The 25,385-nt window shown below is 51.0% G+C and overlaps 1 protein-coding gene across 1 annotated transcript; it reads right to left on the reverse strand.

Annotated features, from left to right (window-relative positions):
- Positions 1–1,009: 1,009 nt before the first annotated feature.
- On the reverse strand, positions 1,010–24,497 carry PPP5C (protein phosphatase 5 catalytic subunit). The gene is made up of 13 exons (XM_075323100.1): positions 24,342–24,497; positions 15,863–16,104; positions 15,227–15,374; positions 14,560–14,681; positions 12,505–12,570; positions 12,332–12,430; positions 11,818–11,923; positions 9,343–9,485; positions 5,256–5,343; positions 5,102–5,142; positions 4,565–4,743; positions 4,405–4,486; positions 1,010–1,502 (listed from the first exon to the last, which is right to left on the reverse strand). The coding sequence occupies exons 1-13, from the start codon at positions 24,445–24,447 to the stop codon at positions 1,440–1,442; spliced, it is 1,485 nt and encodes a 494-aa protein (XP_075179215.1). The 5' UTR covers positions 24,448–24,497; the 3' UTR covers positions 1,010–1,439.
- Positions 24,498–25,385: the final 888 nt, after the last annotated feature.

Genomic DNA, 25,385 nt, shown 5'->3' on the forward strand with positions numbered 1-25,385 from the left:
AGGGAGCTCCCCCTAGTGGTGGCTGCAGACAGGATCTTATCATGTATCTCTGTATACAGGGAGCTCCCCCTAGTGGTGGCTGCAGACAGGATCTTATCAGGTATCTCTGTATACAGGGAGCTCCCCCTAGTGGTGGCAGTGACGTAATCACTTTGGCTCTGTGCACATTTGCAGTTATTTCTGTTTTTGGAGCTATTATGGAATGAGGAGAAAAAAAAAAGGAAAAATAATGCAGAATCCATTCACTTCTATGGGGACATTCTGTGCTAAAGTAAAAGTAGCAACACATTTTGTACTTAAAATTGTGAAGAAATAATGAAGACTCTGTTCATCGGAGCCGGACTGTCCCGCGTTACTTCTTCCATTTGACGTCAGTTCGGCTCTTATCCGTTTTTATGCTTTAGTTGGATCATATATTACAGTCTGGACAAAGTTTCTTGTACGACCAAAAACATGGAAAGGAAGATTAGGGTTTTTTTTCAACATTAAGTCTATGGGCGTTGCATCAGACTGGATGATCACCGGAACGGATCCGTTTTTTAGAGCTAGAGGTGACGGACGCCTGGTAAAAAAAATGGATCTGATACAAAAGCAAAAAGAACTGATGCAAAGAAAAAAGCGTCAGTGAGGGATTTTTTTGTAATACTCGATGTGTTCCACATAAATGACGCATGGATCTGTGACGTCCGGACACAATTATTCGCATTCTCTCATGTGTATCCACATACATTATAACCCTGGCGCCCAGAGGCCGGGGAGAAGCCGAAAATGAGCGCTGAGCACCGCTGAGCACAGAGGAACGCACTGCCATCTAGTGTCTGAATGCTGACACTGCAGCCACCATGGCCGAGAGGTGCTGCCCGCGCCGCGTGTCCCGCTGCCGTTAGGTTCAATCATCCGCGGTCACTCACCATCAGTATTTGCACACAGCGCCATCCGTGCTGTGCAGGACACCACAAGTCCCAGCAGGTCGGGGCGACGCACACTGAACGGACGCCAGCTGTGGTGTCATCAGAACCTTTATTAGAAGCGAAGTAATTACAGACAGCGCAGGGAGCGGGGCCTGGAGGAGACACGCGGGGTATACAGGAGGGGCGGCAGGACTATTGTGCGTTTGTAGCTGACACGACCCCCCACACGCGCACACACACACACACACGTCGTACACACACGCGCACACTCAAACGTCAGGCGCACACTCACACGCGCACACTCACACGCGCACACTCACACGCGCACACTCACACGCGCACACTCACACGCGCACACTCACACGCGCACACTCACGCTCTCAGGTACAGTAATAAAAATATTCCTTTTGTTTGTTTCTCGCACGCTCAGGCTCCGGAAGGAACTGGGGCAAATACTGGGAGAGCCCCTACGACCGTCCGCCTGGGGGGCAGCTGCTCGGATACACGGACACCGCGGTGGGATCCTTCTCACATCATCCCCATCTGGAGCAGCGAGTTGGCGTACATCATGGGCTTCACATTGGGGTGCGGCTGTGGAGAGAGGCGCGAGGCGTAAGTCCTGGAGGCTCCGCGGGGCGTGATCAGGGCTCAGTTCACACGGACGTCATGGCTGTTATTTTATAAGGGTCTGATTACTGGATATAATGGCGCAACCTGAGCAAAAGTGTGAACGGACCCCAATATAGACACATCGGCCGCATCAAAGCACAATAATCACAGGGAGCCGCAACTACAGGGGGGAGCACAAGACCCTGCCGCAACTACAGGGGGGAGCACAAGACCCTGCCGCAACTACAGGGGGGAGCACAAGACCCTGCCGCAACTACAGGGGGGAGCACAAGACACTGCCGCAACTACAGGGGGGAGCACAAGACACTGCCGCAACTACAGGGGGGAGCACAAGACACTGCCGCAACTACAGGGGGGAGCACAAGACCTTGCCGCAACTACAGGGGGGAGCACAAGACACTGCCGCAACTACAGGGGGGAGCACAAGACCCTGCCGCAACTACAGGGGGGAGCACAAGACACTGCCGCAACTACAGGGGGGAGCACAAGACCTTGCCGCAACTACAGGGGGGAGCACAAGACACTGCCGCAACTACAGGGGGGAGCACAAGACACTGCCGCAACTACAGGGGGGAGCACAAGACACTGCCGCAACTACAGGGGGGGGGCACAAGACCCTGCCGCAACTACAGGGGGGAGCACAAGACACTGCCGCAACTACAGGGGGGAGCACAAGACACTGCCGCAACTACAGGGGGGAGCACAAGACACTGCCGCAACTACAGGGGGGAGCACAAGACCTTGCCGCAACTACAGGGGGGGCACAAGACACTGCCGCAACTACAGGGGGGAGCACAAGACACTGCCGCAACTACAGGGGGGGCACAAGACACTGCCGCAACTACAGGGGGGAGCACAAGACACTGCCGCAACTACAGGGGGGAGCACAAGACACTGCCGCAACTACAGGGGGGAGCACAAGACCTTGCCGCAACTACAGGGGGGAGCACAAGACACTGCCGCAACTACAGGGGGAGCACAAGACCCTGCCGCAACTACAGGGGGAGCACAAGACACTGCCGCAACTACAGGGGGGGCACAAGACACTGCCGCAACTACAGGGGGGAGCACAAGACCCTGCCGCAACTACAGGGGGGGGCACAAGACACTGCGCAACTACAGGGGGGGCACAAGACACTGCGCAACTACAGGGGGGAGCACAAGACCCTGCCGCAACTACAGGGGGGGCACAAGACACTGCCGCAACTACAGGGGGGGCACAAGACACTGCCGCAACTACAGGGGGGAGCACAAGACCCTGCCGCAACTACAGGGGGGAGCACAAGACACTGCCGCAACTACAGGGGGGAGCACAAGACCCTGCCGCAACTACAGGGGGGAGCACAAGACACTGCCGCAACTACAGGGGAGAGCACAAGACACTGCTGCAACTACAGGGAGAACAAGACCCTGCCGCAACTACAGGGGGAGCACAAGACACTGCCGCAACTACAGGGGGAGCACAAGACCCTGCCGCAACTACAGGGGGGAGCACAAGACCCTGCCGCAACTACAGGAGGGAGCACAAGACACTGCCGCAACTACAGGGGGAGAACAAGACACTGCCGCAACTACAGGGGGAGCACAAGACACTGCCGCAACTACAGGGGGAGCACAAGACCCTGCCGCGACTACAGGGAGAGCACAAGACCCTGCCGCAACTACAGGGAGAGCACAAGACCCTGCCGCAACTACAGGGGGAGCACAAGACCCTGCCGCAACTACAGGGGGAGAACAAGACACTGCCGCAACTACAGGGGGAGAACACAAGACACTGCCGCAACTACAGGGGGAGAACACAAGACACTGCCGCAACTACAGGGGGAGAACACAAGACCCTGCTGCAACTACAGGGGGAGAACACAAGACACTGCTGCAACTACAGGGGGAGCACAAGACACTGCCGCAACTACAGGGGGGAGGGAGCACAAGACCCTGCCGAAACTACAGGGGGGGCACAAGACACTGCCGCAACTACAGGGGGAGCACAAGACCCTGCCGCAACTACAGGGGGAGCACAAGACCCTGCCGCAACTACAGGGGGGAGCACAAGACACTGCCGCAACTACAGGGGGAGCACAAGACACTGCCGCAACTACAGGGGGAGCACAAGACCCTGCCGCGACTACAGAGGGGAGCACAAGACCCTGCCGCGACTACAGGGAGAGCACAAGACCCTGCCGCAACTACAGGGAGAGCACAAGACCCTGCCGCAACTACAGGGGGATCACAAGACCCTGCCGCAACTACAGGGGGATCACAAGACCCTGCCGCAACTACAGGGAGAGCACAAGACCCTGCCGCAACTACAGGGGGAGCACAAGACCCTGCCGCAACTACAGGGGGAGCACAAGACCCTGCCGCAACTACAGGGGGAGCACAAGACTCTGCCGCAACTACAGTGGGAGCACAAGACACTGCCGCAACTACAGGGGGAGCACAAGACACTGCTGCAACTACAGGGGGAGCACAAGACACTGCCGCAACTACAGGGGAGCACAAGACCCTGCCGCAACTACAGGGGGAGCACAAGACACTGCCGCAACTACAGGGGGAGCACAAGACACTGCCGCAACTACAGGGGGGAGCACAAGATACTGCCGCAACTACAGGGGGAGCACAAGACACTGCCGCAACTACAGGGGGAGCACAAGACACTGCCGCAACTACAGGGGGAGCACAAGACCCTGCCGCAACTACAGGGGGAGCACAAGACCCTGCCGCAACTACAGGGGGAGCACAAGACACTGCCGCAACTACAGGGGGAGCACAAGACCCTGCCGCAACTACAGGGGGGAGAACAGTGAAGACATTGCCAAGAATACTGGGAAAGACGCTTTTGCAGCCACCGGAAAGCACTTACCACAGCATCAAACTGGTGGAATTTGGGCTTCAGGTCCGAGCCATTGAGATGAATGTACGCTCCTTTATTGCCCATCTGGTCACTGCGGGAGAAAGAAAGAAAATGGAGTGAGAGACGAAACACAAGGAATGACGGACGGACACCAGCGCCATATTGTTACCAGTAGTTTGGAGCGGAGAACACGGTGACACAGAGGCCATTGTGGGTCACTTCGTAGCCTTCAGCCTTCACCTCGTGACTGCGGATAATGTAGTCCAGACCGTTCTCCTCCAGGAACCTACGGGTCACATCTGGGCCAAACTGGCAGCTCACACCTCGCTTACTGGGGGATCGCCCGTCCTGGGGGGAGAGGCAGGTAAGAAGGTGAATGGTGGGGAGCAGCGAGGCCAGGAGGAGCCGGAATGAGGAAGAAGAGTGCAGAGGTGCCGGGGTCAGGAGAGGGGGGCACGGTGGAGAGGGGGGCACGGTGGAGAGGGGGGCACGGTGGAGAGGGGGGCACGGTGGAGAGGGGGGCACGGTGGAGAGGGGGACACGGTGGAGAGGGGGACACGGTGGAGAGGGGGACACGGTGGAGAGGGGGACACGGTGGAGAGGGGGACACGGTGGAGAGGGGGACACGGTGGAGAGGGGGACACGGTGGAGAGGGGGACACGGTGGAGAGGGGGACACGGTGGAGAGGGGATGGGGTCGGGCGCACCTGTGGCTGGGGATCGGACCACAGAAGGTCACACATTGGTCCTGCAAAAATAAAGACAAACATCAGTTTTATAGCACAAGAGCTGAAACTACAGCAGACGAGCCGTGACCGACAGCAACCTCAGCCGCCATATTAGTGACATCACCGGACCAACCTGAGTCTGGAGGCTGCCGGTTCCGTTCAATACTACGAATCTGATCCAAGGTGATCCCATCCTCCGAGAACAGACCCCCGTGCATGATCTGAGGAGACACATGGCGGCATCAGAGACAATGCTGAGAGTTGTAGTGTTGGAGCTTCACAGATCCTGAGCCCATGGGTTGTAGTGCGGCCGATTATATAGTGATCTGGGGGGCCGCGGGGACGGACGCGCTCCACACACCGGATCGGGTTTCACTCCGTCTATCATAAATTCCAAGCTCCTTCAACATCCTTGTAAGGAGTCAGACATCGCACCGCACCCCCGACTGCAAACACAGCTCTGCCGCAGAGAAGAAGCAGATCTACAGGAGGGGCGACCGGGGGAAGGAGGCCCGGACCAAAAAGATCACCGCAGAGCCCCCTCCAGAGGTTTCATAGTGCTATACCGGCCACGTACTGGTATAATAGCGCTATACTGGTCACATACTGGTATCATAGCGCTATACTGGTCCCATACTGGTATCATAGCGCTATACTGGTCACATACTGGTATCATAGCGCTATACTGGTCACATACTGATATAATAGCGCTATACTGGTCCCATACTGGTATCATAGCGCTATACTGGTCACATACTGGTATAATAGTGCTATACTGGTCACATACTGGTATAATAGCGCTATACTGGTCACATACTGGTATAATAGCGCTATACTGGTCACATACTGGTATAATAGTGCTATACTGGTCCCATACTGGTATCATAGCGCTATACTGGTCCCATACTGGTATCATAGCGCTATACTGGTCCCATACTGGTATCATAGTGCTATACTGGTCCCATACTGGTATAATAGCGCTATACTGGTCACATACTGGTATCATAGCGCTATACTGGTCCCATACTGGTATAATAGCGCTATACTGGTCACATACTGGTATAATAGCGCTATACTGGTCACATACTGGTATAATAGCGCTATACTGGTCCCATACTGGTATAATAGCGCTATACCGGCCACGTACTGGTATAATAGCGCTATACTAGTCACATATTGGTATAATAGCGCTATACTGGTCACATACTGGTATCATAGCGCTATACTGGTCCCATACTGGTATCATAGCGCTATACTGGTCCCATACTGGTATCATAGTGCTATACTGGTCCCATACTGGTATAATAGCGCTATACTGGTCACATACTGGTATAATAGCGCTATACTGGTCACATACTGGTATAATAGCGCTATACTGGTCCCATACTGGTATAATAGCGCTATACCGGCCACGTACTGGTATAATAGCGCTATACTAGTCACATATTGGTATAATAGCGCTATACTGGTAACATACTGGTATCATAGTGCTATACTGGTCACATACTGCTATCATAGTGCCATACTGGTATCATAGTGCTATACTGGTCACATACTGGTATAATAGCGCTATACTGGTCACATACTGGTATAATAGCGCTATACTGGTCCCATACTGGTATAATAGCGCTATACTGGTATCATAGCGCTATACTGGTCCCATACTGGTATAATAGCGCTATACTGGTATCATACTGGTATAATAGCGCTATACTGGTCCCATACTGGTATAATAGCGCTATACTGGTCCCATACTGGTATAATAGCGCTATACCGGCCACGTACTGGTATAATAGCGCTATACTGGTCACATACTGGTATAATAGCGCTATACTGGTCACATACTGGTATAATAGCGCTATACTGGTCACATACTGGTATAATAGCGCTATACTGGTCACATACTGGTATAATAGCGCTATACTGGTCACATACTGGTATAATAGCGCTATACTGGTCACATACTGGTATAATAGCGCTATACTGGTCACATACTGGTATAATAGCGCTATACTGGTCACATACTGGTATAATAGCGCTATACTGGTCACATACTGGTATAATAGCGCTATACTGGTCACATACTGGTATAATAGCACTATACTGGTCACATACTGGTATAATAGCGCTATACTGGTCACATACTGGTATAATAGCGCTATACTGGTCACATACTGATATAATAGCGCTATACTGGTCATATGCCGGTATAATAGCGCTATACTAGTCACATATTGGTATAATAGCGCTATACTGGTCACATACTGGTATCATAGTGCTATACTGGTCCCATACTGGTATAATAGCGCTATACTGGTCACATACTGATATAATAGCGCTATACTGGTCACATACTGATATAATAGCGCTATACTGGTCACATACTGGTATCATAGTGCCATACTGGTATCATAGTGCTATACTGGTCACATACTGGTATAATAGCGCTATACTGGTCACATACTGATATAATAGCGCTATACTGGTCACATACTGGTATAATAGCACTATACTGGTCACATACTGGTATAATAGCACTATACTGGTCACATACTGGTATAATAGCGCTATACTGGTCACATACTGGTATCATAGTGCTATACTGGTCACATACTGGTATAATAGCGCTATACTGGTCACATACTGATATAATAGCGCTATACTGGTCATATGCCGGTATAATAGCGCTATACTAGTCACATATTGGTATAATAGCGCTATACTGGTCACATACTGGTATCATAGTGCTATACTGGTCCCATACTGGTATAATAGCGCTATACTGGTCACATACTGATATAATAGCGCTATACTGGTCACATACTGATATAATAGCGCTATACTGGTCACATACTGGTATCATAGTGCCATACTGGTATCATAGTGCTATACTGGTCACATACTGGTATAATAGCGCTATACTGGTCACATACTGATATAATAGCGCTATACTGGTCACATACTGGTATAATAGCACTATACTGGTCACATACTGGTATAATAGCACTATACTGGTCACATACTGGTATAATAGCGCTATACTGGTCACATACTGGTATCATAGTGCTATACTGGTCACATACTGGTATAATAGCGCTATACTGGTCACATACTGATATAATAGCGCTATACTGGTCACATACTGGTATAATAGCGCTATACTGGTCACATACTGATATAATAGCGCTATACTGGTCATATGCCGGTATAATAGTGCTATACTAGTCACATATTGGTATAATAGCGCTATACTGGTCACATACTGGTATCATAGTGCTATACTGGTCACATACTGCTATCATAGTGCCATACTGGTATCATAGTGCTATACTGGTCACATACTGGTATAATAGCGCTATACTGGTCACATACTGGTATAATAGCGCTATACTGGTCACATACTGGTATAATAGCGCTATACTGGTCACATACTGGTATAATAGCGCTATACTGGTCACATACTGGTATAATAGCGCTATACTGGTCACATACTGGTATCATAGTGCTATACTGGTCACATACTGGTATAATAGCGCTATACTGGTCACATACTGGTATCATAGTGCTATACTGGTCACATACTGGTATAATAGCGCTATACTGGTCACATACTGGTATAATAGCGCTATACTGGTCACATACTGGTATAATAGCGCTATACTGGTCACATACTGGTATAATAGCGCTATACTGGTCACATACTGGTATAATAGCGCTATACTGGTCACATACTGGTATAATAGCGCTATACTGGTCACATACTGGTATCATAGTGCTATACTGGTCACATACTGCTATCATAGTGCCATACTGGTGACATACTGGTATCATAGTGCTATACTGGTCACATACTGGTATAATAGCGCTATACTGGTCACATACTGGTATAATAGTGCTATACTGGTCACATACTGATATAATAGCGCTATACTGGTCATATGCCGGTATAATAGTGCTATACTGGTCACATACTGGTATCATAGTGCTATACTGGTCACATACTGGTATCATAGTGCCATACGGGTCACATACTGGCATCATAGTGGCATACGGGTCAAGTACTGGTATATTACTGTACTGGTCACAGATCGGTGTCCTAGTGCTATTCTGGTCACATACTGGCGTGACAGTGCTATACGAGCCAAGTACCGGAGGTGCAGTAGGGCACTACTGTTGCGGCCCTGGGGCCATGAGTTCAGCCTTCAATTACACAGTCTCACCAGGACGCGCTGGTTGACGCACATCGCTAGAGGCAGCCACTGGAAAACCTCACTGAAGAGCTGGAACATCTGGTTGGAGTATTTGGCTTTCACTTCTCCCTCAAATCCGTACATTTGATTCATCGTGTCCGTCTCATGGTTTCCTGATGGAGGAAAGTGACACAGCGTTACAGAAAAGAATTCACGGCCATAGGAGGATTACAAACCCCAGAGCTGCACTCACTATTCTGCTGGTGCAGTCACTGTGTACATACATTACATTACTGATCCTGAGTTACCTCCTGTATTATACTCCAGAGCTGCACTCACTATTGTGCTGGTGCAGTCACTGTGTACATACATTACATTACTGATCCTGAGTTACCTCCTGTATTATACTCCAGAGCTGCACTCACTATTCTGCTGGTGCAGTCACTGTGTACATACATTATATTACTGATCCTGAGTTACCTCCTGTATTATACTCCAGAGCTGCACTCACTATTGTGCTGGTGCAGTCACTGTGTACATACATTACATTACTGATCCTGAGTTACCTCCTGTATTATACTCCAGAGCTGCACTCACTATTCTGCTGGTGCAGTCACTGTGTACATACATTACTGATCCGGAGATACCTCCTGTATTATACTCCAGAGCTGCGCTCACTATTCTGCTGGTGCAGTCACTGTGTACATACATTACATTACTGATCCTGAGTTACCTCCTGTATTATACTCCAGAGCTGCACTCACTATTGTGCTGGTGCAGTCACTGTGTACATATATTACATTACTGATCCTGAGTTACCTCCTGTATTATACTCCAGAGCTGCACTCACTATTCTGCTGGTGCAGTCACTGTGTACATACATTACTGATCCGGAGATACCTCCTGTATTATACTCCAGAGCTGCGCTCACTATTCTGCTGGTGCAGTCACTGTGTACATATATTACATTACTGATCCTGAGTTACCTCCTGTATTATACTCCAGAGCTGCACTCACTATTGTGCTGGTGCAGTCACTGTGTACATACATTACATTACTGATCCTGAGTTACCTCCTGTATTATACTCCAGAGCTGCACTCACTATTCTGCTGGTGCAGTCACTGTGTACATACATTATATTACTGATCCTGAGTTACCTCCTGTATTATACTCCAGAGCTGCACTCACTATTGTGCTGGTGCAGTCACTGTGTACATATATTACATTACTGATCCTGAGTTACCTCCTGTATTATACTCCAGAGCTGCACTCACTATTCTGCTGGTGCAGTCACTGTGTACATATATTACATTACTGATCCTGAGTTACCTCCTGTATTATACTCCAGAGCTGCACTCACTATTCTGCTGGTGCAGTCACTGTGTACATATATTACATTACTGATCCTGAGTTACCTCCTGTATTATACTCCAGAGCTGCACTCACTATTCTGCTGGTGCAGTCACTGTGTACATACATTACATTACTGATCCTGAGTTACATCCTGTATTATACTCCAGAGCTGCACTCACTATTCTGCTGGTGGAGTCACTGTGTACATACATTACTGATCCTGAGTTACCTCCTGTATTATACTCCAGAGCTGCACTCACTATTCTGCTGGTGCAGTCACTGTGTACATACATTACATTACTGATCCTGAGTTACATCCTGTATTATACTCCAGAGCTGCACTCACTATTCTGCTGGTGGAGTCACTGTGTACATACATTACTGATCCTGAGTTACCTCCTGTATTATACTCCAGAGCTGCACTCACTATTCTGCTGGTGCAGTCACTGTGTACATACATTACATTACTGATCCTGAGTTACCTCCTGTATTATACTACAGAGCTGCACTCACTATTCTGCTGGTGCAGTCACTATGTACATACATTACATTACTGATCCTGAGTCACCTCCTGTATTATACTCCAGAGCTGCACTCACTATTCTGCTGGTGCAGTCACTGTGTACATACATTACATTACTGATCCTGAGTTACCTCCTGTATTATACTCCAGAGCTGCACTCACTATTCTGCTGGTGGAGTCACTGTGTACATACATTACTGATCCTGAGTTACCTCCTGTATTATACTCCAGAGCTGCACTCACTATTCTGCTGGTGCAGTCACTGTGTACATACATTACATTACTGATCCTGAGTTACCTCCTGTATTATACTACAGAGCTGCACTCACTATTCTGCTGGTGCAGTCACTATGTACATACATTACATTACTGATCCTGAGTCACCTCCTGTATTATACTCCAGAGCTGCACTCACTATTCTGCTGGTGCAGTCACTGTGTACATACATTACATTACTGATCCTGAGTTACCTTCTGTATTATACTCCAGAGCTGCACTCACTATTCTGCTGGTGCAGTCACTGTGTACATTACATTACTGATCCTGAGTTACCTCCTGTATTATACTCCAGAGCTGCACTCACTATTCTGCAGTTTGGAGGTCAGGTTTCTACAGGATGTGGACTCACCGCGCAGCAGATGGAAATGCTCAGGATAAAGCAGTTTGAAGCCGCACAGCGTCACAATCACCTCCACCGAGAATGAACCGCGGTCCACAAAGTCACCATTAAATATCTGTAGAGAGCTCAGGAAGAAGCGGAGTGATGCAGGGGAATCCGGGGACTTCGCTGCTGACCCTACATTGGGGGAGTGGGGTCACAGTGGATCTACACACGGTCCATGGTCTCGGGTGAGAGTATAGATGATCCCTCAATAGTGTGAGGTCTATGGGGCGATATTTATCTGTTGGTTCTTGAGATAAGGGGCTGCAATCCCCCCGCTGACATTACAGGGCACAGTGTTGTCACCACCTGTCCCGCTCCATCCTTCCCCTTATATCCGCTCCTCCTCGCCCCAGGTACAGCGCTCATTACTTTTAACTATTTATTTTTCAGGAGCAACATAAAAGGGACAAAATAAAAGGTGTAGTCTGGAGCCCCCTGCAGGACGGGGCCGGTAACTGCGCCCTCAGGTGAAGGATACGTAAGGATTGCTCTCTGCCGGGAGGCCGTTGAGATGGAAAATATTCATGAGGTCATAAAACTGCCCGTGAGTGTCGCCGCAGACCGTCACCTGCTGAGACTGAGCGCAAAAAGCATCGCAATGAGGTAAAAGAGCGGAGCGCCACCATCAGGACAGAATAAGACAGCACTCACCTGCTCCAGAGACACCTCCACCAGACTGGGCAGCAGCGCCAGGATCTCCTTCACCTGGACAAGGATCTGCCGAAAGAAGAACCACGTGACCCGCGACATCCTGCCACGTCCACTGACCGAGGCCTGACCCTACTGAGGGGCCCGGCGCTCACACCCTACTGAGGGGCCCGGCGCTCACACCCCCTCCTGCCACGTCCAGTGACCGAGGCCTGACCCTACTGAGGGGCCCGGCGCTCACACCCTACTGAGGGGCCCGGCGCTCACACCCCCTCCTGCCATGTCCACTAACCGAGGCCTGACCCTACTGAGGGGCCCGGCGCTCACACCCCCTCCTGCCACGTCCACTGACCGAGGCCTGACCCTACTGAGGGGCCCGGCGCTCACACCCTACTGAGGGGCCTTGTGCTCACACCCCCTCCTGCCATGTCCACTGACCGAGGCCTGACCCTACTGAGGGGCCCGGCGCTCACACCCTACTGAGGGGCCCGGCGCTCACACCCCCTCCTGCCACGTCCACTGACCGAGGCCTGACCCTACTGAGGGGCCCGGCGCTCACACCCTACTGAGGGGCCCGATGCTCGGACCCTCCTGCCACATCCACTGACCGAGGCCTGACCTACTGAGGGGCCCGATGCTCACACTCTACTGAGGGGCCCGATGCTCACACTCTACTGAGGGGCCCGATGCTCACACTCTACTGAGGGGCCCGATGCTCACACTCTACTGAGGGGCCCGATGCTCAGACCCCTCCTGCCACATCCACTGACCCTAGTGAGGGGCCCGGTGCTCACACCCCCTCCTGCCACATCCACTGACCCTACTGAGGGGCCCGGGGCTCAGACACTACTGAGGGGCCCGGCGCTCACACCCTCCTGCCACATCCACTGACCCTACTGAGGGGCCCGGCGCTCAGACCCTCCTGCCACATCTACTGACCCTACTGAGGGGCCCGGCGCTCAGACCCTCCTGCCACATCTACTGACCCTACTGAGGGGCCCGGCGCTCAGACCCTCCTGCCACATCTACTGACCCTACTGAGGGGCCCGGCGCTCACACCCTCCTGCCACATCTACTGACCCTACTGAGGGGCCCGGCGCTCACACCCTCCTGCCACATCTACTGACCCTACTGAGGGGCCCGGCGCTCAGACCCTCCTGCCACATCTACTGACCCTACTGAGGGGCCCGGCGCTCAGACCCTCCTGCCACATCTACTGACCCTACTGAGGGGCCCGGCGCTCAGACCCTCCTGCCACATCTACTGACCCTACTGAGGGGCCCGGCGCTCAGACCCTCCTGCCACATCTACTGACCCTACTGAGGGGCCCGGCGCTCAGACCCTCCTGCCACATCTACTGACCCTACTGAGGGGCCCGGCGCTCAGACCCTCCTGCCACATCCACTGACCCTACTGAGGGGCCCGGCGCTCACACCCTCCTGCCACATCTACTGACCCTACTGAGGGGCCCGGCGCTCACACCCCTCCTGCCACATCCACTGACCCTACTGAGGGGCCCGGCGCTCAGGCCCCTCTTGCCACATTCACTGACTCTACTGAGGGGCCCGGCGCTCAGACCCTCCTGCCACATCCACTGACCCTACTGAGGGGCCCGGCGCTCAGACACTACTGAGGGGCCCGGCGGTCACACCCCTCCTGCCACATCCACTGACCCTACTGAGGGGCCCGGCGCTCACACCCTCCTGCCACATCCACTGACCCTACTGAGGGGCCCGGCGCTCACACCCTCCTGCCACATCCACTGACCCTACTGAGGGGCCCAGCGCTCACACCCTCCTGCCACATCCACTGACCCTACTGAGGGGCCCGGCGCTCACACCCTCCTGCCACATCCACTGACACTACTGAGGGGCCCGGCGCTCACACCCTCCTGCCACATCTACTGACCCTACTGAGGGGCCCGGCGCTCACACCCTCCTGCCACATCTACTGACCCTACTGAGGGGCCCGGCGCTCACACCCTCCTGCCACATCTACTGACCCTACTGAGGGGCCCGGCGCTCACACCCTCCTGCCACCGCTCGTCTCCCATCTTACCTGATAGACACATTTTCTATGAAGTTTCTTCTGATCTTTATAAAATTTCATTAACTCCACCATAAAGTCCAGAGTGACCTTTCCATTCTGTAACTGGGGACCAGTGTATTCATCCTCAATGGCTGGAGAAGAGAGGAACCAAAAAAATGAGGTGCATGTACCCACTGCTCCACGTCCAGAGAGAAGCCTCTGCTATGTGTGCCTGTGCCCACTGCTCCATGTCCACCCTCTAATATGTGCACCCACCACTGCTCCAATACACCAAGCAACTTCTACTGTGTGCGCCTGTAACCACTGCTCCACGTCTAGTCTCTATAATGTGTGCATGTAACCACTGCTCCATGCCCAGCGAGGAGCCTCTATGTGCGCCTGTACCCAATGGACCATGTCCAGAGAGCCTCTACTAATATGTGCGCCTGTACCCACTGCTCCACGTCCAGCAAGCAGCCTCTATGTGCACCTGTAACCATTGCTCCACGTTCAGTCTTTATGTGTGCCTGTAACCACTGCTCCATGCCCAGCGAGCAGCCTCTATGTGTGCCTGTAACTACTACTCCACATCCTGAACAGCTGTTATTATGGGCAAATACACCCACTGACTATACTATATATACATGTACCCACTGCTCCATGTAAGAGCGCCCCCTGCTGTGTCCATGTCACTCACTCATTCCTTCAATGTCCAGAGAATCGACCACGGAGCGGTTGTGTTGGTCGCAGGCGATCGCTCGCTCAAACGCTTTTTGTCGCACGAGTTTACTGCACTCCTGGAACTTCATCTGAGCGTCTTTATCATGAGGACGAACCTTCACCACCTGGAGGAGATCAGGAGCAGTGAGACACGCGGGAAAGGGGAGGGGACAGATGATGGGGGAGGGGCTGGCGGTGGAGACAACAGTAGAGTGGAGACGAGAGGCAGGGGCTGGTGGGTGGAGACGACAATGGGGTGGAGACAAGAGAGGCAGGGGCGGGGTCTGGTGGGTGGAGACAACAATGGGGTGGAGACAAGAGAGGCAGGGACGGGGTCTAGTGGGTGGAAACAACAGACTGGCAGGGGTGGGGTTTGGTGGGTGGCGAAAACAATGGGGGTGGACACAACAGAAGGTGGGGTTTGGTGGGTGGAGACAACAATGGGGGTGGACAACAGGGGCGGGGTCTGGTGAGTGGAAATAACAGACAGGGGTGGGGTTTGGTGGGTGGAGACAACAATGGGGGTGGAGACAAGAGACAGGCGGGGTGGGGTCAGGTGGGTGTAGAGACAAGACAGGCAGGGACAGGACACAGTATCAGCGCCAGTTCTGACCGTCTCGTAGTCTTTCAGTGCCGCCTTCAGCTTCCCCAGCGCCATGTTGCTGGCCGCCCGCCTGTAGTAGCCTTTGATGTATTTGGCATCGAGCTGAATTGCGCGTGAAGCGTCGGCCAGGGCGTAACCGTAACATTCGGTGCGGAGGTACGCCAGGCTGCGGTTCCCATAGTAAATGGCGTTGTTTGGGCTGAGAGTGATGGCCTCAGAATAATAGTGCACAGCGCGGTCATAATTCTTCACTGTAGGAAAAAGGGCCAATCACAGAAGGCTCTGCTGAAACCACACCCATTATGTGCTAAGCTCCACCCAGACCACACCCATGTACTAAGCTGTGCTGCCCCAACCACACCTGCTATGTGCTAAACTCCACCCAAACCACACCCACTATGTGCTAAGCCGCCTTGACCACACCTGCTGTGCTAAGCTCCAGCCAGACCACAACCACCATGTGCTAAGCTCTGAGACCACGCCCACAATGTGCTAAGCTCCGAGACAACACCCACAATGTGCTAAGCTCCACCTAGACCACACCCACTCTACTTTTTCACCTAAGTTCACACTTCCGTTGTTTTGCATCAGTCACAATCCGTAGCCTTGAGGAATTATGGTATCCTGCAAAATATTTTGCAGGAATCCTGTTTTTCCCCATAGGCTTCTATTAGTGACGGATTGTGACTGATGATGCTGCGTTGCATCCGCTGCGTCGCGGTCAGTCGTTTTTTAACTGACCGCCGGGCGGGAGCAACGCAGCATGTAACGTTTTTTGAGCAGCACGATCCGTAGGATTTCGCTGTGCATGCGCTCTCTGGCTCCCCGCCCCCGTAACCAGGATAAACATCGGGTAACCAAGCAATGCGCTTTGGTTAGTTACCCGATATTTACAGTGGTTACGGGTGCAGGGAGCTCGCGCTAAGCTGGTATCCAAGATAAATATCGGGTAACCAAGCAAAAAGTGCTTTGCTTTAGTTACCCGATATTTACCCTGGATACAGTGTGCAAGGAGGCTGACACTTCACCACTCGGCTCCGCCCCCTCCCGCACTCCGCATGTGTACACACACACTCACACACACTCACACACACTCACACTTGTCCCCAGCCCTGCAGTCCCCGCGGCACTGACGTCCTCAGCTCCACAGCTCCGCTCGGCTCCGCCCCCTCGCGCTCCGCCCCCTCCCGCACTCCACATGTACACACGCATATAGACACACACACACACACACACACACACACACTCACTCACTCGTCCCCAGCCATGCAGACTGCGGCACTGACGTCCTCAGCTCCGCCCCCGAACTCCGCCCCCCGCACACAACGGAGTCCGACAAAGAAAGTCTTTTCTTTGTCACCGTTGTGTACAACGCATCAGTCACATGCGTCAAGCAACACATGTGACTGATGCAAAACAACGGAAGTGTGAACTTAGCCTAACACAAACGTAAAGTGTAACTGCTGTTTTTTTCTCATAAATGAATACTGCACATGCAGATAAGCAGCTGTAATATTCTTATCAGAGAGATCCGCTTCTTTCTGCCAGAACTGATCCGACTTCCCCATCACTGAGAGGGCGGATGGTGCTGATGAGACCCCGTGCCCACGATCAGGGCTTGCAGTGTTTTGGAAGGAGCGCATTGTCACTGCGTCCAACACTCTGCGTGTCACAGGCCTGCACAGTGGATGTATAGGAATCTCCGGCCCTCTGCGCTTCTTTGTTACGCTGTGTAAGTCACCTGCGGCGCCGCTTTCCTCTCTGCAGCGTCAGTTTATGCTTTTGGAGACGCTCGAGTCTCCTGCGTGGAAGAAAATACGCTGCATCCAGAACACCACATAACCCTGATCATGGGCGCGGGCCCATAATGTACATAGAGGGGGCGGAGCTCTTCATCTAGCTCCTCCCATTATCACAGAATCTCATCAGCACCAACAGCCATCCCCGATCTCAGTGATGGGAAAGTCTCAGTGAATACAGATTTTAGCTCAGATTTTTGATAATGACGGATCAACCGTGGCAGAGAAAGACGCGGAATTGTCTGATAAGATTATGACAGTCACTTATTTTCAGGTGCAATATTGATTGATGACAAAAATTAAAGTGACAGTTACACTTTAAATTATTTATTGGGCTTTTATGTGACATCAGCACCAAGTACAAGCACCTGTGACGTGTAAAGGAAATAATTCCTGGCTTTCTAAATATTTTATACATATAAATATGATAATTGTGCCGTGCATTAGTGTTCAGCCCCCGTGTCAGTACTTTCAGGATCACCTTTCTCTGACTTGCGTTAGTATTCAGCCCCTGTGTCAGTACTTTCAGGATCACCTTTTTCTGACTTGCGTTAGTATTCAGCCCCTGTGTCAGTACTTTCAGGATCACCTTTCTCTGACTTGCGTTAGTATTCAGCCCCTGTGTCAGTACTCTGTAGGACCACCTTTCTCTGTCTTGCGTTAGTATTCAGCCCCTGTGTCAGTACTCTGTAGGACCACCTTTCTCTGTCTTGCGTTAGTCTTCAGCCCCTGTGTCGGTACTCTGTAGGACCACCTTTCTCTGTCTTGCGTTAGTATTCAGCCCCCGTGTCAGTACTCTGTAGGACCACCTTTCCCTGTCTTTCGGGGTCTCTCCAGCTTTGTACATCTATGCTCTGATCTAAACCCTCCATTTTGTCTGCGGGATTTTGAGGGTCGTTGTCCTGCTGGATAGAGACTCTACGCCCCGGTCTCACATCCTCTGCAATCTCAGGTGTTGCTTCAGGATCGCCCTATATTTAGCGCCGTCCGTCTTCTCATCTCCTCTGACCAGCTTCCCTGCCCCTGCTGGGAAAAAAAGCCTCCCCACAGCAGGATGCTGCCTCCACCATGTGTGACTGTGAGGAAGGTGTTTTCAGAGTGATGTGCAGTGTGAGTTTTCTGCCACACACAGTGTTTTGTCCCCTACATGGCTTTTTGCAAACAAGACTTCTTACGACTTTTTGCTTCCAAAAATGGTTTCCTTCTTTCCAATCTTCCATAAAGGCCTTCCTTGTGGAGTCTACGTCCTGTGGACAGATTCTCCCCCTGAGCTGTGATCTCTGGGGCTCCTCCAGCTGCTTCTCTCATTAGGGGTCTCCTTCTTGGGGTGTCCGATTCGGTGGCCACCATCTCTTAGTCTTGGTAGATTTGCAGTTGTGCCGTACTCCTTCCATTTCTGTATAATGGATTGATCAGTGCTCAGTGAGATGTTCAGAGCTTGGGCTATTTTCTATAACCTAACCCTGCTTTCCTCGTCTCCTCTTTATCGCTGACCTCTCTGGTGAGTTCCTTGGTTTTCATGATGCTGATTGATCCCTGATGTTCTTACACAAATCTCTGAGGCCTTCACAGAACAGCTGTAGTTATACTGAGAAGAAATCACCCAGGAGGAGGCGATGCACTGATTATGTGACTTCTGGGGGCGAGCGGTCACTCAGGATTTTATTTAGGGGATCGGGCTGAATACTAATGCACGTCACAATTTTCAGAATTATATTTTATAAATATTTAGAAAAACAATAATTTCCTTTACACTTCACACATACTTATGTGCTGGCGTCACATAAAATCCGAATTAGTACATTTAAGTTTGTGGGTGTAACGTGGAAAAATTCCACAGGGTGTGAATACTTCTTCAAGGCAATGTAAGGTGAGAGGATGCTGGGAGTTGTAGTACACTACATGTATGGTGACGGGATGCTGGGAGTTGTAGTACACTACATGTATGGTGACGGGATGCTGGGAGTTGTAGTACACTATGTATGGTGATGGGATGCTGGGAGTTGTAGTACACTATGTATGGTGACGGGATGCTGGGAGTTGTAGTACACTACATGTATGGTGATGGGATGCTGGGAGTTGTAGTACACTACATTTATGGTGACGGGATGCTGGGAGTTGTAGTACACTACATTTATGGTGACGGGATGCTGGGAGTTGTAGTACACTATGTATGGTGACGGGATGCTGGGAGTTGTAGTACACTACATTTATGGTGACGGGATGCTGGGAGTTGTAGTACACTATGTATGGTGACAGGATGCTGGGAGTTGTAGTACACTACATGTATGGTGACGGGATGCTGGGAGTTGTAGTACATTACATGTATAGTGACGGGATGCTGGGAGTTGTAGTACACTACATGTATGGTGACGGGATGCTGGGAGTTGTAGTACATTACATGTATGGTGACGGGATGCTGGGAGTTGTAGTACATTACATGTATGGTGACGGGATGCTGGGAGTTGTAGTACACTATGTATGGTGACGGGATGCTGGGAGTTGTAGTACACTATGTATGGTGACGGGATGCTGGGAGTTGTAGTACACTACATGTATGGTGACGGGATGCTGGGAGTTGTAGTACATTACATGTATGGTGACGGGATGCTGGGAGTTGTAGTACACTACATGTATGGTGACGGGATGCTGGAAGTTGTAGTACACTACATGTATGGTGACGGGATGCTGGGAGTTGTAGTACACTATGTATGGTGACGGGATGCTGGGAGTTGTAGTACACTACATGTATGGTGACGGGATGCTGGGAGTTGTAGTACACTATGTATGGTGACAGGATGCTGGGAGTTGTAGTACACTACATGTATGGTGACGGGATGCTGGGAGTTGTAGTACATTACATGTATGGTGACGGGATGCTGGGAGTTGTAGTACACTATGTATGGTGACGGGATGCTGGGAGTTGTAGTACACTATGTATGGTGACGGGATGCTGGGAGTAGTAGTACACTATGTATGGTGACGGGATGCTGGGAGTTGTAGTACACTACATGTATGGTGACGGGATGCTGGGAGTTGTAGTACACTATGTATGGTGACGGGATGCTGGGAGTTGTAGTACATTACATGTATGGTGACGGGATGCTGGGAGTTGTAGTACATTACATGTATGGTGACGGGATGCTGGGAGTTGTAGTACACTACATGTATGGTGACAGGATGCTGGGAGTTGTAGTACATTACATGTATGGTGACAGGATGCTGGGAGTTGTAGTACACTACATGTATGGTGACAGGATGCTGGGAGTTGTAGTACATTACATGTATGGTGACGGGATGCTGGGAGTTGTAGTACACTACATGTATGGTGACAGGATGCTGGGAGTTGTAGTACATTACATGTATGGTGACGGGATGCTGGGAGTTGTAGTACATTACATGTATGGTGACGGGATGCTGGGAGTTGTAGTACACTACATGTATGGTGACGGGATGCTGGGAGTTGTAGTACACTACATGTATGGTGACGGGATGCTGGGAGTTGTAGTACATTACATGTATGGTGACGGGATGCTGGGAGTTGTAGTACATTACATGTATGGTGACGGGATGCTGGGAGTTGTAGTACACTACATGTATGGTGACAGGATGCTGGGAGTTGTAGTACATTACATGTATGGTGACGGGATGCTGGGAGTTGTAGTACACTACATGTATGGTGACAGGATGCTGGGAGTTGTAGTACATTACATGTATGGTGACGGGATGCTGGGAGTTGTAGTACATTACATGTATGGTGACGGGATGCTGGGAGTTGTAGTACATTACATGTATGGTGACGGGATGCTGGGAGTTGTAGTACACTACATGTATGGTGACGGGATGCTGGGAGTTGTAGTACACTATGTATGGTGACAGGATGCTGGGAGTTGTAGTACACTATGTATGGTGACAGGATGCTGGGAGTTGTAGTACACTATGTATGGTGACGGGATGCTGGGAGTTGTAGTACACTATGTATGGTGACAGGATGCTGGGAGTTGTAGTACACTATGTATGGTGACGGGATGCTGGAAGTTGTAGTACACTATGTATGGTGATGGGATGCTGGAAGTTGTAGTACACTACATGTATGGTGACGGGATGCTGGGAGTTGTAGTACACTATGTATGGTGACAGGATGCTGGGAGTTGTAGTACACTACATGTATGGTGACGGGATGCTGGGAGTTGTAGTACACTACATGTATGGTGACGGGATGCTGGGAGTTGTAGTACATTACATGTATGGTGACGAAATGCTGGGAGTTGTAGTACATTACATGTATGGTGACGGGATGCTGGGAGTTGTAGTACACTACATGTATGGTGACGGGATGCTGGGAGTTGTAGTACACTACATGTATGGTGACGGGATGCTGGGAGTTGTAGTACATTACATGTATGGTGACGAAATGCTGGGAGTTGTAGTACATTACATGTATGGTGACGGGATGCTGGGAGTTGTAGTACACTACATGTATGGTGACGGGATGCTGGGAGTTGTAGTACACTACATGTATGGTGACGGGATGCTGGGAGTTGTAGTACACTACATGTATGGTGACAGGATGCTTGGAGTTGTAGTACACTACATGTATGGTGACGGGATGCTGGGAGTTGTAGTACACTACATTTATGGTGACGGGATGCTGGGAGTTGTAGTACACTACATGTATGGTGACGGGATGCTGGGAGTTGTAGTACACTACATGTATGGTGACGGGATGCTGGGAGTTGTAGTACACTACATGTATGGTGACGGGATGCTGGGAGTTGTAGTACATTACATGTATAGTGACGGGATGCTGGGAGTTGTAGTACACTATGTATGGTGACGGGATGCTGGGAGTTGTAGTACACTACATGTATGGTGACGGGATGCTGGGAGTTGTAGTACACTATGTATAGTGACGGGATGCTGGGAGTTGTAGTACACTATGTATGGTGACGGGATGCTGGGAGTTGTAGTACACTACATGTATGGTGACGGGATGCTGGGAGTTGTAGTACACTATGTATGGTGACGGGATGCTGGGAGTTGTAGTACACTACATGTATGGTGACGGGATGCTGGGAGTTGTAGTACATTACATGTATGGTGACGGGATGCTGGGAGTTGTAGTACACTACATTTATGGTGACGGGATGCTGGGAGTTGTAGTACACTATGTATGGTGACGGGATGCTGGGAGTTGTAGTACATTACATGTATGGTGACGGGATGCTGGGAGTTGTAGTACACTATGTATGGTGACGGGATGCTGGGAGTTGTAGTACACTATGTATGGTGACGGGATGCTGGGAGTTGTAGTACACTATGTATGGTGACAGGATGCTGGGAGTTGTAGTACACTATGTATGGTGACGGGATGCTGGGAGTTGTAGTACACTATGTATGGTGACGGGATGCTGGGAGTTGTAGTACACTATGTATGGTGACGGGATGCTGGGAGTTGTAGTACATTACATGTATGGTGACGGGATGCTGGGAGTTGTAGTACACTATGTATGGTGACGGGATGCTGGGAGTTGTAGTACACTATGTATGGTGACGGGATGCTGGGAGTTGTAGTACACTACATGTATGGTGACGGGATGCTGGGAGTTGTAGTACACTATGTATGGTGACGGGATGCTGGGAGTTGTAGTACACTATGTATGGTGACGGGATGCTGGGAGTTGTAGTACACTATGTATGGTGACGGGATGCTGGGAGTTGTAGTACACTATGTATGGTGACGGGATGCTGGGAGTTGTAGTACACTATGTATGGTGACGGGATGCTGGGAGTTGTAGTACACTATGTATGGTGACGGGATGCTGGGAGTTGTAGTACACTACATTTATGGTGACGGGATGCTGGGAGTTGTAGTACACTATATGTATGGTGACGGGATGCTGGGAGTTGTAGTACATTACATGTATGGTGACGGGATGCTGGGAGTTGTAGTACACTATGTATGGTGACGGGATGCTGGGAGTTGTAGTACACTATATGTATGGTGACGGGATGCTGGGAGTTGTAGTACACTATATGTATGGTGACGGGATGCTGGGAGTTGTAGTACATTACATGTATGGTGACGGGATGCTGGGAGTTGTAGTACATTACATGTATGGTGACGGGATGCTGGGAGTTGTAGTACACTATGTATGGTGACGGGATGCTGGGAGTTGTAGTACACTACATTTATGGTGACGGGATGCTGGGAGTTGTAGTACACTATATGTATGGTGACGGGATGCTGGGAGTTGTAGTACACTATATGTATGGTGACGGGATGCTGGGAGTTGTAGTACACTATATGTATGGTGACGGGATGCTGGGAGTTGTAGTACACTATGTATGGTGACGGGATGCTGGGAGTTGTAGTACACTATGTATGGTGACGGGATGCTGGGAGTTGTAGTACACTATGTATGGTGACGGGATGCTGGGAGTTGTAGTACATTACATGTATGGTGACGGGATGCTGGGAGTTGTAGTACACTACATGTATGGTGACGGGATGCTGGGAGTTGTAGTACATTACATGTATGGTGACAGGATGCTGGGAGTTGTAGTACATTACATGTATGGTGACGGGATGCTGGGAGTTGTAGTACACTAGATATAAGGTGACTGGAGATGCTGGGACTTGTAGTCCTCCCGGTAGGCACAGTTCGGGCTCGCCGTAACGCCGTTACCCCTGAAGTACTCGTTGGCCTTCTCCTTCAGCTCCTCCGCCGTCCTGCCCTCGCCGCTGCCGTCCTCGCCTCCTCCGGTCTCCGCCGCCCGCTCTCCCTCAGCCATCTTCCCGCTGCCGGTCACTGACACTGCGTCATTACCAGAGCGACACAGCGCGACATCCGGCGACCACCTTGGGAATGGCGGCTGCCAGCGGAACAGGAGACTCTGGCGCCATCTTCTGGTTGTCTGCCGGCCATGCTACGACTGGCGAAAGCTGGTGAGGCGGCGGCCATATTGCGGATGGCAAGTGTCACTCTCCGAAGCATGCAGAATACAGAACTAACAGCGCCCAGTATACAGAGGGTCTTGTGTTCCCAGTATACAGAGGGTCTTGTGTTCCCAGTATATGGAGGGTCTTGTGTTCCCTGTATATGGAGGGTCTTGTGTTCCCTGTATATGGAGGGTTTTGTGTTCCCAGTATACGGAGGGTCTTGTGTTCCCAGTATACAGAGGGTCTTGTGTTCCCAGTATATGGAGGGTTTTGTGTTCCCAGTAATTGGAGGGTCTTGTGAGGTCTTCCCAGTATATAGTCTTGTGTTCCCAGTATACGGAGGGTCTTGCGGGGTGTTCCCAGTATATAGAGGGTCTTGTGGGGTGTTCCCAGTATACGGAGGGTCTTGTGGGGTGTTCACAGTATACAGAGGGTCTTGTGGTGTGTTTCCAGCATACGGAGGGTCTTGTGGGGTGTTCCCAGTATACAGAGGATCTTGTGGGGTGTTTCCAGTATACAGAAGATCTTGTGGGGTGTTCCCAGTATACGGCGGGTCTTGTGGGGTGTTCCCAGTATACAGAGGGTCTTGTGGGGTGTTCCCAGTATACAGAGGGTCTTGTGGGGTGATCCCAGTATACAGAGGGTCTTGTGGGGTGTTCCCAGTATACGGCGGGTCTTGTGGGGTGTTCCCTGGGTGTTCCCAGTAATTGGAGGGTCTTGTGAGGTCTTCCCAGTATATAGTCTTGTGTTCCCAGTATACGGAGGGTCTTGTGGGGTGTTCCCAGTATAT

Source organism: Anomaloglossus baeobatrachus, chromosome 9 (genome assembly GCF_048569485.1).
Source record: "Anomaloglossus baeobatrachus isolate aAnoBae1 chromosome 9, aAnoBae1.hap1, whole genome shotgun sequence".
Taxonomy (NCBI): Eukaryota; Metazoa; Chordata; class Amphibia; order Anura; family Aromobatidae; genus Anomaloglossus; species Anomaloglossus baeobatrachus.

What these genes read in the sequence shown, in the direction of transcription:
- PPP5C (XM_075323100.1), bottom strand. Translation starts at nt 24,447, where the DNA reads ATGGCTGAGGGAGAGCGGGCGGCGGAGACCGGAGGAGGCGAGGACGGC. An exon ending in CACTGAAAGACTACGAGACG is followed by an intron (nt 15,375 to 15,862) that starts GTCAGAACTGGC and finishes GATCTCCTCCAG; the next exon opens with GTGGTGAAGGTTCGTCCTCA. An exon ending in CCGGCAGCCTCCAGACTCAG is followed by an intron (nt 5,143 to 5,255) that starts GTTGGTCCGGTG and finishes TTATTTTTGCAG; the next exon opens with GACCAATGTGTGACCTTCTG.